This window comes from Plectropomus leopardus, chromosome 5, assembly GCF_008729295.1.
Source record: "Plectropomus leopardus isolate mb chromosome 5, YSFRI_Pleo_2.0, whole genome shotgun sequence".
Taxonomy (NCBI): domain Eukaryota; kingdom Metazoa; phylum Chordata; class Actinopteri; order Perciformes; family Serranidae; genus Plectropomus; species Plectropomus leopardus.
Genome location: NC_056467.1, coordinates 25,598,418 through 25,617,493, shown reverse-complemented (window position 1 = coordinate 25,617,493; position 19,076 = coordinate 25,598,418). Strand labels below are relative to the sequence as shown.

General features: G+C 38.3%; 1 protein-coding gene across 1 annotated transcript in view; it reads right to left on the bottom strand.

Annotated features, from left to right (window-relative positions):
* The window catches only part of b3glcta (beta 3-glucosyltransferase a), a 91,737-nt gene that overhangs the window by 54,508 nt on the left and 18,153 nt on the right, over positions 1-19,076 (bottom strand). Inside the window, exon 3 of the mRNA XM_042487441.1 lies at positions 3,870-3,909. Within this exon, the coding sequence (XP_042343375.1) occupies positions 3,870-3,909 (40 nt within the window). The remainder of the gene's footprint in view (positions 1-3,869; positions 3,910-19,076) is intronic.

The following is a 19,076-nucleotide window of genomic DNA, read 5'->3' as shown; positions in this document are numbered from 1 at the left end:
GGTGTGAACAATTTCTTTTCCTGAGGCATTTTGGTAGGTGATGTTCTCCAAGGCTTTAGCTGTTGAGAGGGAGCAAGTTGCATTTTTAAAACAGTACATGCAGCATAATATGGCCCGAGGACCCACGCTGCTTTTTGTAATGTGATCATGTAGATGTGCAGTGGGTACAAACTTGATATAAAGCCTCATTTTATTCAGACTTAAGTGAGACATTTCATTTAGATTTGGCACTCTGTGTTCCCTCTTAAGACACAATGGGCCTGCATGCAAGAAACGAAAACTGAACACATTTTCTTTTATTTTTGCTTGTTTCTCTGATATCTTCTTATTTGGTAGTAAGCACTGAGTTTTGGGAATTACCAATATTTTATTTTTGCTCTTCTCTGAGGTAAAAGAAAATCATTTGAGTGGTTGAGAGCACCCTTACCAAGATAAGAGAAAAAAAGTCACAGTCCACAAACTGCTGCCCAGCATAAGAAAAGATACATTTTACATTTGAGGAACATGAACAAATGCATGAATATCATCTCATCAAATTTAAGGGATGTTTTAGAGTAATTTTAATGACTGTATTATAAAATTATAGAGAAATAATATAATAAGCTATAAATATATGCTAACTAAGTACACTTACACAATCACTGAACTGAAGTACAAACCTAAGGAACCTTTAAGTTACTTGGGTAAATTAATCTCATGCAACTTTTCACTTCTACCCCACTACTTTGGAGGGAAAGATTTTTGTGCATAAACCATATGAAAGTGCAGTTAATATAATTTGTCGATTAATTAGAAAATTAATTGACAACTTTGTTGATAATCATTTAAGTTTTTTTTCCAGCAAAAAACTCAGTTCCAGTCTCTAATATATGTATGAGGACTTGTAGCTTTTTCTTGTAATTATTTTGAGTTATTATTTTTTTTTTTTTACTTGTAATACTTCAGTAAATTTCCCTCGAATCACATTTAGCCCCCCTTGTTTAGGTTTATTTAAAAGTGGCGTCAGTTTCACTACTGCAGAAGTTATTCCTCTCCTTACAGCCTTTTTGGTGACATGTCTACAGTCTCGGCCATGTGCCAAGTTTTTTCACACAGCACAAAAACTGCCCTTATATGGTGTTTAGGCGCTCTTACCTATGCGAATAGGTGACTTTTGATTAAGTGGGATTCATCATTGAGCACACCCGGGTGAGAGCAGATTTGGATGGGTCTGAAGATTTGGAGATTCTGGAGTTTACTTCTCTTATTTTTTTTCTCTTACCAGAAAATTAAGAGAATAAAAAGAGAAATTTAAAATGTTGCTGCACGAGGCACTCTGTGAGTGATTACTTTCAATATCTTCTAAAAAGGTCACCAGCTCCTTTAAAATAAACAATCCAGTTATACCTTTTGACGTTCGCTGCATTGTTAAAACAATGGAAAGCCTGACTTTCCTTTACTCATCTTCTGAATTCCTGCCCACAAACAATATTCTCTGCAGGCGAGCGTGGCTTTTCTGCTGTGACAAAGGGAATTACTATGGCGGTGCCAGATAGTGAGGCTCCATTTTTCAGATAGCTGTCTGTTTGTATTTCCTCCCTGTGCCGAGGTGCCAAATGAGAGCATTATGAAGTTGCTTTTGTGTGCTTTTGCGTCTGTGGTGACCCAGTTGAATGAACAACAGGCAGAGGTCCAGAAAACTGGCTCCAAACTCCTCTGCAGGCTCCCGAAAATCACTCTCAGATGGTGATTGTATATGAGCCCCCTGTAGCATGAAAGGCATGCATGAGCTCGTTGTATTTGCTCTACTTATGAAATTCCTGGTTGCTGTCAAACTGATAAAGAGATGGGGCTATATTTATGAAAAAGTCTGAAGAACTCTGAAGATTACATTTTCCAGGCAGACTACAGACAAAAGTCCCCTTCACAATTTCATTTAACAGCATTTTCTATTCAAATCTCACTCTGTCCCAACGTTTTTCATTTCAAAATTTACTATTCATGATTATACAAGGTGATGATGTGTTTGAATCCTTTGAGCACAGAGTTAAAACTGAAAATACTCAGTAATAGGTCATCTGTTTGAATGCCATCCAACATTATAAATGAGATCTTCTGATGTGGACGGATTCAAATACCAAACACAATAACAGTGCTCAAAGTATGACCTGTGCTATGAATAGCAGCTTTGAAGAAAAAAACAGCAGCAATACAGCAACACTGATCTAAAGGATTACAAATATTATTTGGATTATAATTTCATATAAAAGACATATCACCTTCTATTACAGCCTGAAAATTACATCAAGTACCTGGTAGAGGCTCTCAAATATGTAGAAAACACCTTTGTGCTGAGGAGAGAAAGTGTTTACTCGTACTTGATAATTACAGGGTACAAAAATATTGCATTAGGGTAATCAGATAGGGATACTCATTGTTGAAAATATAATGCAGTTAATAATCCTCTTATCTTAAAATGATATGCTTACAGATAAAATTCACACTACATTACATTAGAAAAAAGCTTGTTGATTTTGTGACTACCGACATGGTGAAAATTATTGTTACAAAATGATTAGACTAAACCTCAGAAGACAGATGTGTCTTTATAGCTTTGGCAATAAAACTGTGTATTGTCTAAAAAATAATGATTAATGATATAAAAGAGTAATGTAGTTTTGGGGTCCAATGAGAAATCCATCTAAAGATCAAAACTGATATAGGTTATGACATTTAGCAAGAAATGACATTTATTGTAGTTAATTGGACAACAGACACTATAAGGAGGATTAAATTATATTATATTATTATCTTCGACTGGCCATAAGCCATATATGTATGCTAGGATTGTTCTTAGTTGCAGTGATTCATAATTGTTGAACAGCCTGTTTTCTTGACTGTTTTATATTATCATTAACTGCTGACTCCTCACTTTTCACATTTCAAATTTCAGAGCAGAGTATTTTGCTTACTCGATGTTGTCTTGCTTCTACCAAAAGTAAGTATTCAGGTTATGTGGTTAAATGGTTTCTTTTTTGTCAGTTTTAATTGTGCCTATTGTTGTTATTCTTCGCCGTGCTGTAGCCTAGTGACAAAGTTAATACTGTTAAAAATCCAGTCATGATCTGAGATTTGTGGCTGTGATTCCGTTAATATAAGTATGTCCATCCTCATTATAATACTTTTTTTAAACATACAGTGAATGTTAGCAGGAAAACTCAATCTGCTCTTTGCAACGTGCAGAGGCTCCTTCAAAAAAGGCGTGAATTTTTCTAAAGCTGCTGGGACGCATCTGAACCGTGCTGCCGCGCCTCAGATGAAATTACAAGAATTGTCATGGGTAGCCGTGATCAGCTCGGGTGGTCGCCTGGCGGAGATCTGCACTCTACTGAGTGCACTTATCTAGCTTTTTATATATTATTTTTTTTATAAAACAATATACAACAGTTTTTCCTCATCTGCTGTGAGCATCCAAGGACAGAGGGTGTCCTATGTTGTAAAGCCCCCTGAAGCAAATTGTGATTTGTGATATTGGGCTTTATAAATAAAACTGAACTGAATTGAAAGAGGCACAAGTAGGTTGGCTCCTTTTCATGACATAGCTATTATAGCTGTTGCTAAATGACACAAAGGCTAAGCCCACAGGACTGCTATCTGTACCCTGTAATTATTAAATATGTGCTGGGTAATTATAAAAGTACACACAGTCATTTATTTCAGGGCTCCTCAAAAATGTACATTTATTATTCCTTATTCCTTATGCTTTAATATTTCACTGGCACCCCATATGTACAGAATATTTACAATGTGATGTATGGGCTGTAATCTAAACTGTTAACCATTTATTTTTGGCTTTTGCTACATGTGAAAAAGGAAAAAATAAGACTTACCCAGTTGATTGTTGTGGATGACATGCATATCATCTTGGCTCTGAAAAGACAGAAAGATTTTTTAATTATTACAGCAACAGAAAAGAAAAACCTTACAAACAGATCTTCAAATAATGACCTATATACATCCACTTTTATGTTTCAACAAAACATGCAGAAACTGACAGAAAAAAGGCTTGTGTGAAGATGCTCAGTTTCGCCTAAATACTCCATTTCATCCTCCTAATCACTAATTAAGACTTAGTGATACTAAATATGGAAAGCCCTGTGGGTTATTTGGAGAAATAATGGGTGATACCCCACGTCATTAGTCCTCCCTAATTGTGTGGGTTTGTGCCTGCAGCATTTAAGCTGTGCGCATTCGGCTCAATTAAGGCGTTCAACACTGTTCCACCTCCAGAGCTGTCAGCGCACGAGGCAGACCGTGGAGAGATGGGTAAATCAATCACAAGCTGAGCAAACTTTGAAGAGCTGTCTTTTACCTCCATCTTTCAGAGGAAATCTTGCAGTCTTGGGAGAAGGCGAGAACGTGCAAGTTCTGGCTGTTTCCAGAACTCTGGAGCGAGAGCGGCAGAGTATTAATAGATAATGACAAACTGAGGCCTGTTTTGATTTATGACTTCCTTTAGACTAACAATCATTTTACTGGCAAGCTGTTGCAGCCTTCAGAGAGCCTAACTAAGTCATAAATTCACTCTCAGTGGGTGTGGTACAGTGGTTACAGGGAATCACTGTAGTTTGGTGGCAGTTGGGGAGACAGCATATATGTAACCCGCTATCTCAGCACATTTGGAGGGCTAGCCATTTTCATTATAGAGAACAACCTATGAATTCAGTCAATTTCCATTCCATGAAGAGTTTCCGTCCCTTTAACAACACATCATTCAGTTTAGAAAGGGCACACACTTCCTGCACTTCCTATCTTCCCTATTACATTCATCAAATCCTGAATTCAGTGTTTTGACAGGCATAGTGCGGGCGCAAATGTAGAAATAATAGAAAGTTCACCATATGCACAGCGGTGATTTGTGCATATGTTGAGGCTCTCTGTCTTGACAAATTTTTTTCAGGTGATCAGAGTTAAAGGAAAATATATGCATAGGCAGACAAGATCATAGCAGGGTGATTTAATTCAGTGGGTACAAGACATCAGCTTAATTGGACTCAGTAGCATTAGTCATGCCCGCAAGGTTTCTGTCTCATCTTATCACACACTACTCCTCTGAAATCATTTCCTCCACTGCAGAGAGAGGGCACCTTAAGGAAAGAAAAAAGCGCCTCATAAGCCAGGAGAATCTGACTCGTTATCATATAATTAGTCTTAGAAGATTTTTTTCCCCCACTTCTATCAACTTGAAAAAACATATAAAAGAACATCAGACAAATAATCATGAAACAAATGTGTCTCGATGAATGTGGTGGTTGTGACAGAAGAGTGGCAGGTGTAAAGACTTCCACTCCGTCTCCGACTGGGTGGAGGGGAAACAGAAAATCACTGCACTGTCACTGTCAAACAAAATAAATCAGGACCTCCAGTGTGATGAATTAAGTGGTCGGTGAGACGTTACCAATTATATCGATTGCGTGTGTGCAACTGTGTGCGTATGTCTGAGTCCACTACATGATTTACATGACCCCACTGTAGATAAGACCTAATGTTTTATGACAGCTTTTAATGAGGCTTTAATTAGAAATCTCTAAAACTAGGGGTAGCTACCCCTTCACTGTTATATGTCAATTTGTAATGTTCTGTGTATTCAGGAGCTGTTTTGTAATGAGCTGTTGTAATATAAGCTGTGTGGAGTCCAAACAAAGACAGCCTCCTCATTCCTTTCAATTAGACCACTATTTTGGCACAGCAGATCTCCCAGTGCAGCTGCCTCCAGAAAAAAAAACAAAAAAAAAACAAAAACGGGGTCATCGGGCAATAAAGTTGAACCTGGCTCAGTCTTTCTACAACACAACATCAAAAAGCAAAGAATCGCTTTGGCCAATCAGTAACATCCTAGTGCACGTTATTTGTATAGTAGATCACTTTTTACTGTTAGTTATTCTAGTTTAAAGCGATCGCTGTGATGGTGGATAGAATAATTGTTGCTGTGATTGTTAAAATCTGTCTCACTGTAATACAAACAACTGTGCAGTGTTTTGCCATCTCAAGCTTTTGTACTCTTTACTCATCCCCCATGTACAGGATCATTTCAATTTATGTTTTCACCTATATCTATTTTTTAAGCCTGAACTGCCTTTTAACCCTTTGAAACCTGGACAAAACTTTTCTTGTGTTGCTTTCAGATGCCTTTCACAAGTATCTTAAACCTTTGAACCCCGAGCAAATTGGTGCCATTACTTTTTAAAACATGGGAAAGAAAGGCAATTAGCAACCTGACGAGAAATGTCTCCCAAATTATAAGAAATTGGTAGACTTAGAAAATTATTTTTACAAAAGCTAGGAAAAAATGTCCAGTGAAATATGTATTTATTATTATCACAATTTTATATTTAAAATTATTTTGTGGAATTGTTATAACTTGTTCCTTTCCTTGTTTTTTTTTTTTTTTTTTACTTTCCCATTTTGTCGCTGTTGTTTTTTTGTTTTTTTTGTGCCATTTTTCAGGTAATTTTTTTGTACTTTCCTGCTACTTTCTGGGTCATTTCTTTCTTCATTTCCTCATTGCATTCTTCCCACATTTTTGGAAAAGATCAAGCCAATATGCCCAGGTTTCACCGCTAATACCCAACCTGGTCAAGGCCGGGTTCTGATGATGTTCAGGTCAGGTTTGTCCTACATGACATGATGCTTCATTTTTCCTTTTCTAGTTAATATCTGCTTCTTCACTATGTCAATGTTCAGTTTGTTGTTGAAGTGATGCGAGGAAATGGACACAGCAGTGTAAAGACCGGCAGCACTGGAGCGGAGTGTTTTCCTTACAGTCAATGCATCAGCCTCGGTCATGTTCCGACATTAAAAAAACAGAACTCGCTTTGGGTTAAGATACTCTGCTCTCAGACTCAGGTTAAATTAGGATAGAAATATTGTGTATTTCGACTTATTTTTATGCTTGTCTATATCAGGTCGACTTTATCAGTGATAATTTGCACAAGAGTTTGTCAACCTCCAATGTACTGCAGGTGAGGTAGTAATATCCCTGAGGTATGTCAAGTTATTTTCATTTAGCCAAAACAAATCTTTTTTGTCTTTTTTGTGTTTGTTTTAGTTTATTGACAATATTCTAGTATACTTATAAGGTACATGTCAGACTTTTCAGGGAAAAATATTTTACATGATGTATTTTTCCTTACAGGCACAATGCATGATCCAAACAACCTGGTAACATCAAAGTGAATGTACCTAAAACCTGCATAGTCAAAAAGCAACTCAACAACCAGGAAGAATGATGGCATTGTTCTTTTCTGCAAATCAAGGATATGTTACAGTTGCATATTATTAAGTTAAAAAAATTGTGGTTTGCAGAAATGTTCAATGCCAACATTTCCTACTGGTGACTGGACTGCAAAACGTCATTGGATTTTTTTTTTTTTTTTAAAGTTATTGGACCTTTAACAAAATACCATTTAAATCCAGCTCCTTGGTCACACTTCAAAAAAATCCCTGCAGTTGAGTGACACCATGGCTACAAATCTTTCTCTGGTAAATGCTCCAATATTCTGCGGAAGAGTGAACTCAGATCAGGTCTAACATCATTTTCGCTAATACCAAGAAATGAATTATTCCCAGCTCACAGAACTCGGCTCCTCTTGGCCTTCTATGCTCCTGCACGCAGGTAACGCTCTCCTTAATCCCATCTGACAGGATGCTGTCAGCCATTTGCAGCTGGAATCAGACACCCATAGGTGTTTAAAAGGAATTGCTTTGAGTCTACACTGTCTATCTGAAAGGGTTAGCTTCATCATGCCTTGAGCGCTTTTGGTCTGTGGCGCCTCGGCACTGATGCAGACAGACAGAAAGATTGTGCCACATGTAGTTTGCCCTCAGAACAATAGCAGCACAGCGGCCTGGCTGAGGTGCACACGTGAAAACTCCTTGAGAACGATGGTCAACATACATAATGTGAGTGTTATGTAATCAAGGACACCCACAAAGACAACACTTTGAGCTCAGCCTTTGATTTGGAGGCTCTTCACATACAAATACGGCAGAGCTTCTGCCCCCTGCTACATCTCTCAATCCCGAGGGCACGGACGCTCCACTGATGTGAGTGACCCGTCAGGTCCTATTAGCTTTCTGTTCAGCGACGGCAAGAATGACTCAAGGTTGCAGGATTTCTGAATTTTGACATGTGAGAGGAGAATGTGTGATGTTTACAGAAGCCGGTTGTCTTCAGGGACTTTGAGCGCCTCACATACCCGAGGAGCTGAACACTGTTACTCATGTTTTACCCTCCATATTTACATCGACTGAGGAGTAAAATGATTTGTCAGTTAAGTGCAAATTGTCAGCTTCATTTTGAGGATGCTTTCAGATCTATTGAGCGGTTCAAGAATCAAAACCCCTTTTGTATCCTTTCTCCATGTCAGGGTGCCAAAAGAACTGACAGATTTAAATTGTATTCAATAGTCATTTTTCATACACAAGCTAAAGCTCTTAATGTGTGATGACTTAATGACTTGGAACGTCTGCTGCTTTGAACATCAGCAGGCTATTATTTTCAGGATTTTTTTCACAGCCTTTTTATGCATTTTGTTGACTTCAACAACAGGAGAAAAAAATCTGGAAAAAGTTTGTTCGGAAAAAAAAATAACTTAAAAACTGATAAGTTAAACTGCTAATTTGCTCTGAATGATTCAAACAATTTCCCCATGATGTGTATATTGATGTGCATGACACTAACTTTGAGGTGTGGTTGACAACATGTTCTCATCCCAAGTCACTCCATGTTGCAACTTTGCAGTGGACTTCCCTGTCGACATATTATGTTTTAAGTATCCTTCTGTATCTGCTCTTTACATAGCAGGACGCCGCTACCACAATGTCAACAAATGCACATGGTGGGATGATGCTGCATGTGGTTGTGTTCAGGCAACAACAGCACATGGCAATTAATGCCGGGACATCAACAAACCAGATGTTGGCATGGATGGTTAGGATTCAGAAACCACACATGGATGGTTAGGTTTAGATGACAACGTGAAGGATGGTTAGGATTAGGGTAAGGAGGTACATAGTAAGGTGTAAGGAAAAAACATCACAATCAACGGAAAGCAAACACCAGACTCCCACATCGAAGTCCAGCTTAATTTCAACCATCCACCACCCTTGCACATCAGTTACTAAGATGCACACAACTTATCACATTTAGTGAAAAAATCATGAATGTACAATCAGAGCACAGGCTGAGACAGTCACAGAGCTCACAAAAGCCTGCACTGCTATGTCCTACAACACCACACCCATCCGAGTGAAATACTAGGTTTTTAGGGATTCCCACTGCGCACATTAGAGCAGATGAACACTCTGATTAATCCATTCCTTACTTTCATGCTCATGCTTTTGGAAAGGCTAAAAAAGACATCCTTTTCTAAACTCCTTTGCTCTGATAAAGAGTTCTACGCAAACTGTTTTGGCATGCAGAGAAAGCCAGAGGTTGACAGACCTGCCTTGCTTAGTTATATTTGCCAAGCTCTTATTAGACATTGGCTGGGAGAGGTTCAGCGGATGCTCAATTACAACTCCTACCTATATTATAAGTGATATCAAGAATGGAGAAATATAAAAAATAGATAAATATAAAAGATGTTGGACTCTGTGTCAAATAGAGAAGAAGTAATCAGACCTCAGGGAAGTCCGTCACAGGTACATTTGATGTCGATTCGCTCTACTTGTCATATGTCACTGTACCTCTTGAGAAGACACGTGCAGTGAAGAGCAGAGGGAGACTGGAGCTGGCTGAGCTGCTGTTAATATATTTTACAGTGCAGGTAACAACACAAAAAGCATGGCAATTATATGCACTATTTTAAGGTAACATTAATATGTAGGGGAATCAACTAGATGCTGTGTTTATGTGTCACCCTACTTCACTGTCCCCAGTGAAGTAGGTACCAGTGAACACTGAAGTTATACTTATATTTCAATGTGCATCTGTGTGTTGTAAAACAACTAATCAATCAACCTTTAAAACAACAATAACACAACTTTATTTCACTGCCGTCAGAAAGCAGATACATGGATGGTCAAGGACAACAACGCAATTTAATAATACAGAAATGAGAGTGAACAACTACTTTTACTGCACTGTCATTTCACATTTGCAATGTGTATGTAATGTAATTAACAGGATAAATTACAATCAGCTGAATATTTAACTCCAGCAAATTCTAATGCACCACCGAGGTTTTCGATTTGAAGATGCAAGGTTAACCTTGAAAAAGGCTTGATGTTGTCCAGACCGTATTAAATAGGGATGTTCCTAACAAATTGTTTCCTTATTGTTCAATCTGAAGTTTAGACTCAGCATAGTGAACTAGTTTAAGTAATGAAACAATCACAAAACAATCAAAATTGCAAACAGAATTTAATATGAGGATTAACACTGTCTGAAAAAACATTGAGTATATTATAAGAGCTATTTCAAATTAGTATGTAAGTTGTATATTGTGGTATCTGTTGGGATGTGTGTATTGTGGCATATACTGTGGTATGTGTACTGTAGTGTGTGCACTGTAGAATACTGTTTTTGTTTTTTGTATTTTATTGTGCCCTCGATGTTGATAGTGTATTGTGGTTTTATAATGTTACAGAAATGTTTATTTTAATAATAGCAGTAGCTATAAATCTTTGATGCAACACATTAGCCACATGCAATTGCATTGTCTCTTTCATTGGAAGTTTGAAATTAGAGTAGTAAGCAACTCCAAAAGCAATGAAAAAACAGTCCAAATTTAGCACAATTTAGTCCATGAGGTTAAACATTGTCAGAACCGTCAGAGCTGTTTTAAATTGTTAAATCACATTTTCAAGAACCAAATTGTATTGAAATGCCACTGAAATGTCATTATCCTTCAAAAAAAGCTCACTCACTAAGTAAAAGTGGGCATTTTTTTTAGTATTTGAAAAATATTCTTTGATTTTCTTAATATTATCATTTCAGAAAATGAATCTTCAAAACCATAAGCTATTATTACAACAGGACTTTTGAATGCAATTCCAAAAAAATAACAAAAATAAGTTAAATGATAAGTTTAATGACTAGTATTTGTGGTGCTGATAAGGATCGCAATTTTAAATCAACTAAATGACAAATTATTGACACACTAGTATTAAACAATATTAAAAGTTTGTCAGGATCCTGATTTTCTGTGCTCTCATTATTGAGCCCAGTTTGCCCTCTCTTGTTTATCAGCTCTGTGACTCTAAATGTGTTACCTGGAAAAGCACACATGAGATGGAAGTTGTACAGCTTGGTAAATTGTCTTCAATTCTTTTAATCAAAAACATAGTGTACTTCTCTTTTCTTCAGGACCCCATGTTTCAGGATCAATACAAATCTCTTGTGTGTTGCTCTGTAAGTTGCTTGATTAAAATTTGACATTTTTCATCCATTATTTTAGTCCCACACAGTAGAACTGTTCATCAGCAGCACTTTCACTTAGTTAGAAGAATGTACACGGAGGGACTCACTTTGTTTTTCTAAGCAGACGAGAAATTGTTGCCAAGAGAGGCGACCAGACCGCACTAAATTTTTGGCAATGGTCCAAATCTGGTTGCCTGGGGCAACGGGGCAACTGGTACTGTTAAGCCCTGCTGTGTAAGTTATTTCGGGTCACATTGCGCTCACTGGCCTCTACATGAGACAGCTGATAGATATTTTTGTCCATGTTTTAATTTTAAAAAACCAACACACACACACACACACACACACACACACACAAACCCACACCCACACACATATTCGGCTCTAATGCCTCTGCTTTCTAGACCACAGTTTAATCAGCACTGTGGCCTTCCTTGCTCTAAACGTGCATCAAGAAGTTACAAAAAGACAATAATTGCTAAGAATTGCTGCTGCGTGCAATCGAAACCTATATCTGTACATGATCACACTCTAACTCTAAACACAAATGAGCACACACTTATTAGTAACTTAGAGGGCACAATTCCATAAAATATAGCAAGGTAATAGAAGTTGTTTCAGAAGCTTTTTTTTTTTTAATTTAGGGTGGTTAGTGTCTTACAAATAGAAAAACAAATCATTTAAGTTTGAATACCAATTGAAATTAAATAGCTTTTTTGGCTGCTACAGCACACATATCCACTCTTTTAATCTCTTGATCTAAAATACATTGAAGAACAAAAAATAATTAAGCCAAAAAGAGATACATTTATATTTTATATTTTTGGTTTCATGACAGCTCTCCCTTGTTTTGCATGAATTTGCAGAATACAACTCTGGTATCTGTCTATGTAGGTGGAGATATTATATGCAGCTAGTCTGTCATAAAGCAGTAACCTCAGTGTTGTATCACAGGCAGAGCAGACCATCACCCTGAGCCAGATAGAAGCCATGACGGCAACTTGACCTTTTTTTTTTTCTTTTAACAATAAAAAGTGGAATTACTGCCTCACAGTTGTATGCCTCCGCAAACCAGTCAAGTTGCGGTTGCAGTTTACATCCATGTCTGTCTAGACTCATAACTTACCATGAGAGCAAACAATCCTTCAAATACAGATGTTTATGCAAAGAAGCTACATATTCTAAAACATGGGTGCTTTACACATCTTTAACCAGGCAGCACAAAAGATCGACACAATCAGCACAGTTTAAGGTGGACATCCAAGATTAGTGTTGCCAATTTAGACCATATGACTTCCCTTTTCCTCATTAGATTTGATGGTGAGTAATGACTGGAAAAGTGTTTTGTAGACCATTATGATGTCATGGTAAAGTTGACCTTTGAACTTTTGGATATGAAATGCCATCAATGTATCTTTTTATTCTATTAGACATTTGTGCAAAATCATGTCCTAACAAGTGTAAAAATTTCTTGAGTTATGCTCAAAAACATGTTGGTCTCATGTGGACAAAAATCTAATCAGTTCACCATTAAGTCCAAGTGGATGTCTGTGCCATAATTCTTCAGGATGTTTATGAGATATCACATTCACAAGAATAAAAAAGACAAAGTCACAGTGACCTTGACCCTTGACCTCTGACAAACAAAATTCAGTCAGTTCATCCTTAAATCCAGGTGGATGTTTGTGCCAAAGTTGAGGAAATGTCCCCAAGGCATTCTTGAGATGTTGCATTCAAGGAATGAGACAAGCGTGGACACAGTGTCCTTGACCACCAAAATCTAATCCGTTCATCCTTGAGTCAAAGTGGACATACTGTGCCCCCCCGCTGGCCCTGATTGTGGTCTGGTCCTGGGTGCGCTGATGTTGTGATCTTGCCTTTGGACACCTCCCTATCAGCATATGCATGAGACTGTTATCATCACCCTCAACATCATCATAGAATGCAATTAATAATTTCACAACACCGTTATTGTAATATGACATGCATCTGTTTCTATTATTGCTGTGCCTCTCTCCCCCTCTCTCCCCTCTGTCTTTCTCTTTCCTTTTTTGCCATGATTGTATTTCATTTGTTATTTACGCCATCTATTGCTTGTCTGTCCGTCCTGGAAGAGGGATCCCTCATCATCCTCTACCGCTCTTCCTGAGGTTTCTTTCTTTTTTTTTTCCCTGTTCAGGGGTTCTTTTTCGGGAGTTTTTCCTTGGGTGATGTGAGGGTCTAAGGGCAGAAGAAATGTCGTACACTGTAAAGCCCTCTGAGGCAAACCATGTTTTGTGATAATGGGCTCTATAAATAAAATTGACTTGACTTGACTTGACATCTGTGCCAAATTTTAAGAAATTACATCAAGTTGCGTTCTATAGATATTGTGTTAATGAGAACTGGACAGACAAGGTCAAAGTGACCTTTGACCTATGACCAACAAATCTTGCCTGTTCATTGTAAAGTCCAAGTGGATGTTTGTGCCAGATTTAAAGAAATTCCCTCAAGGGGTTCTTAAGTTTTTAAGTTCATAATAATGAGGCAAATGGTCACTAAACGTAATTTGAGTTGGATAAACTTGGTTACTTCACTTTGAGTACTGTTGAAATGCTGTCAGCTAATCTTCTGGGTATTGACAAGAACCACAGGTTTTCTTTCCCATGTAATTTGCTTTCCGAAAAAGATGATGTTAATGGATGAAGGTTAGTATGTACCATCCGCCCAGCTGTTGATAATCACAGTTTTTGTGCAGTGGCAGTGGGATCTCCAGGTGCACACTGGCAGCCTTCATGCAGTTTTGCCATCACTGAAAAAAAGAATCTCGTCATTACAGAGGAGTTGAGGCAGTGATGTAGACAGCAGTCTCACACAACTCCTCTTGAGTTTGATTTTCTTACAACTGCCCAAGGTAAAGAGATGCTGGAGAATAAGAAAAAGCTCTTTTGAATGCAATGACAGCCTTTTAAGGAGCAAAGATGACAGCTTAAACACAAATCTTTGCAAAACTATGTTTGGCAGAAAGCTCGACAACCTGCAAACAACAGAGAGGACATTATTGTCCAATCAGACATGATGAGTTTAATTGAGTGTGTCGTTAAAGGAGGCAGCAGCTCTTTTCCTTTGAGACTGGTCATTATGTCAACAACTAAATAGCTTTTAGGATTGAGTGCAATCTGCACAGAGATGAAGATCTATACTCAAAAAACAGAGAGTGGCAAATAAGAAGTGCTTATGCCTCCTATCTGGGTTGCAAATGTGCTGTTCCTGTCACCTCCTGCAGCCTAAAGATGAACTCAAGAAAATGTTTGTATTATGTAACTTTGTGAAGCAACACTTTAGCCTGGGAAGCACATGAAATAACTTCATGACTCACAAAGATCAGCACTTTCAATTACTTCTGCTGTAGTGGTTGTGTTCTTGTTGTATGACTGGTTGTTGCTTTTTCCCACATACAGGAACATTGCCTGAAGGCTAAGTCGCCCCTAACGCTTCTTGCTTGGACCCTGCAATCTCTGGTGTCCTCATGTGTCTTGAGAAAACCTGAATGGTGGCAAAGTGACAGGAACATTAACAAGTTGAAGTTACTTGTTGGCTTTGCAGGACCTTCAGCAGGAAGTTGGTAAATAATTTCTCACACTGTGTCATCCTCACGCATCCTCCTCACTGTTCTGAGCCTTCTGAGTGCAACAGATCAAGGCACATCTGCTTACATTAGCAAACTTGTAGTACACTTGTTGTTTAGGTTGTTTATGATGCCCTGAAGCAGCAGATAATCACGGTACCTGTGCTTGCCTCTGCCAACTTCTCTGAGTCGTTCTAAGTTCAAACTGATGCCAGTCATCACAGGCTTCAGGCTGTCTTCAAAGGAGTGGGGGGGGGGGGGGGCTGCGTAAGTGTGCTCTGTATGCAAGCCATGGACTGTGTTCAAAGACAACCACTGAAAATGACACTTTAATGTTTACAACCGCAACGGTGTTTCCTGCTTTACATATCATAAGACCCTTTTGTGTTGCAGCTTCACTGATCAAAGCCGCGCATGTAACTTTTTAAGATCCTGAAACATGATCATGATCATTTTTCTTACACCATATAGTGGGGGCAAAAAATTGATGTGTTACACAATCGCATTGCAAATGTATGTTGTCAGAGGTGAAATGCTATGATGCTATTGCTACTTTGCATTCTGAGATCAGTGTTTCCCATAATGCACTACAGGAGCCCCTGCAGACCAAGCCTACATTTTAATTGTGATGGGATGAGCCCAACTGTTTGAAGTCAGATGGGGAATCCTCTTTTTTTTGGTGCAGGATCTCATATGCTGACCACTGGTCCAAAACTCATGAGATATAAGCCTTGACCAAATAGTGGGTTAAAGAACTATTTCAGCAACATTAACAGAGTCCTCAGATAAAACTCTGCCATCTCTGCAGTAGAAAAATGTAAATACTTAAATACTTAAACAAAGAATATGATGCTTTTGCTCAAGAGATAGAAAACCTACAATACCAAAATGCATTGCGCCTTACTAGACGCTCCTGCTGGTGGGTGTCATAATGCGGAATGGTCTGAGTGAGACAATGGCAGTCAGCGGTCTGGTATTACAGTTAAACGATAATTCATAAAATAATTTCCATAAAAATTTGGGGCAAATTTGGGGAAATTTGGGGAAATATGCAACTCAGGAACAGAATATCGTTTTGTATTTGATCAGCACTGCTTAGTTTTGCTGTTTGATCTCCGTTTCTTCAGCCTCCTTTTTCGCGATGCAGGAAGCAGTGGGGTGCACACTTCCTGCTCACAAACTCTTGCTAACAGTGTTTTGACACCATGGTATTATACTTACTCATTTTCACATATATTCGTTATGTTTGTTAAAGGTGGTTAATACTGTTTTACTTTGTTAATGATCTGCCAAATAATTATTTGGTGTTCTCATAAGTGTTTGGTATCGATCAGCAGAGGAGAGCATCATGGTTTCAAATATTGAAGATTTGAAGGCCTGTAGTGAACTTTATCAACACTTTAGGAAGAAATTAGATCTAGACAGTTAAAACAGTAGAAGTGATAGAGGGGAGGAGTGTATTTTTCCTGCTTTGACTGTCAAGCACCACACCCCTTTTTTTCACAGGAGTTATAACCTCAGTGAAGTTGAAGGACTTGGGTCTTTTAGGGTCTTTTGGCTCTTTTGGCTCTTTGGGGCTTTTGCCTTACGCCCTCTTCCTCCTTTGAGGAGGGGGGGTGTCTGCTTGTGCTGCAGCCCTAAAATGCTGTGAGCAGCTATTTATCTACCTTGAAAGAGAGAACTTTGGAAACAGCCCGTGCTACACGTGTTCTAAACGACGATTTAGAACCAGAGGACTTTGCACGAGAGAGACTGTGAGACAAAGAGAGACTTGGAATGAGACGAAGTCTGTTAAGCTTTCATGGTGATCTCATCTCAGCCACATGAGGTGTCAGAAGATGATCCAGCTGTTCATGGAGAGATAGAGAAAACAAACTCAAGCTGAGTTTGCAACATTCAAACTGACCGAGGCCAGCCACCGGAACCGCACGAGCGTAACTGAACTGCCCGTCCAGTGTCCTCACAAGGACCACACTGCAACTTTGCGGAGCGAACCGTTTCCCCAGCATCGAGACCTCTGAGGAAGGTCAAATGATCTTTCCTGTGCTGTTATGAGGTTGATGCTCTTAAAGGGTAGGGAAACATAAGAAGTGTTAAACCTAGGTCAGGATCTCCCAATAATACAATTATGGGTTATTCTCTGATCAGGCCTCTTCTTTATCTTTTACCTAAATGTTTTATGGGACAGGTTTCCTCTCTGCTGTTGATCGATGCTTGACATTGCCTTTTCTTTAATCTTAACTTTTCATCTGTTTGATCATCGTGCACTATTTCAGTGCACCTGATCGAGTCCAGATGTCACATCTAATTCAGTTCCTCGCTAGTTTTCATCCCCTCATTTTTATTGTTGCTTCATTTACTAGTTTGTTGTTCATTTAGCCATTTTATAAACTTTGTGTCTTTGCTGTATTCACTGTTTCATCAGTTATCCATACTTATTCTTAAACTCATTTATTTGTACTTTTAGGAGTAGTTTTGCTGTGTAGTTAGTAGTTTAAACCTTTCATTTATAAAGACACTTGATCTTGTGATGTGTGTGTGCATAATGTCAGGTCCCTTTACACCTGGAAAAAGAGCTCTGTAGCAAATTTCAAATTATGAGACTAGAATAATTTATACGGTAAAATGGGCTATCAACCTTCCTATTTTAATGGGTGGTGCTCCAAGGTTTTTAAACTCTAATTTTTAATGTAAACTTATTGTTCCTGATAGCCGAAGTTGAGTCCCATTACTCCACTTCATCTTTATACCAATTCATATTTCTGAGTCATAATTTTGCATTATGAGTTATAGCTACGTATTTTGGTATTGATTTATTAATTAATTAATATTTTATAATTTTAATTAATTGCTAATTAATTAATACATCTCCTATTTAAACCGCTACATACATATATTTCTAGAAACATTTTAGGAGAGAAATAGGCAGTACAGTAACATAGCCTTGGTTTATATTTGATTAGCACGGCCTAGTTTTACCATTTGATCGGATTTCGGATTTCGGAGAGGGAGGAGCTGGTAAGTTTCTTGATTAGTTGTATACTCTCTGTCTATGTTGTTGACGCATGATTGGCTTGACATATGTAAATATGGAAGTAGCCTGTAGTTTGAGTTACAGCCAGAGAGCCAGCAACACAATGCTAAATGACGTAAATTACATCACTTGGAGGAGTTTCGCCACGGGGAGAAGGGATATTTAGGCACTGCTTAGATGGAGGAAAGCCTTTGTAAGTTAATGTCATGTACTACCCATATTGTTTTGCTTCAAAGCTGGTTGAAAATTGGTGAAATATCCCTTTAAAGCCCTCCATGGGTCGTTGGATATAAAACAAAGTTTACATCACTCTCAACCATTTTTCAAAGCTCACAACAGTCTGACCTTCTCAGGAGCAAGGTGGATAAATTACATACTTATTGCCTGGGTCCAAACCTTTGAATGTGTCCACCACACGTTTGAGTTGACTGATTCGTCTGACAATACAACATGAAACGCTGGTTTCTTGGTTAAAAGAAAAAAATGACCAATGAGTGCAGCTGAGGGACTTGATAAGCCAATCAGCGGCATCGGCTAACGCTGCTGTCAAGCTGTTGTCAAGCAGTTTTCACGGACAAGATAAATGCTGCTATTGAGGCTGTTCTTTTGCACCTGTCTTCTTAATATCACCTGACATTGGGCCGACCTCTAGCTCATCTGGTAGAGTGTGTGTCCCATATAGGCAGAGGCCTTTGCAGTGGCCAGGGTTTGATTTCAACCTGCAGCCCTGTCCTGTCATTAAAAGGGTAAAAATAAAAAATAAAAATCTGTGAGAAGCAGATACTTTGGTCTCCAGTGATTGATTTGGTAAAACTCAAATCCTCCTTCCCCACTAAAGCTGATTAGTGTGGACGTAATGTCAGACTTAAGATGGAAATGGGGTATAGACATAAACGTTGCAATATTTTTGATCAAATACCCTTGATATTGATATTGAAGGGTTGGCTATTGATGCTTTCAAAATAATATTTAAACAATAAGATTTATGCTAAATAATCATCAATAAGATGGATATAATGATTAAAAGGGTA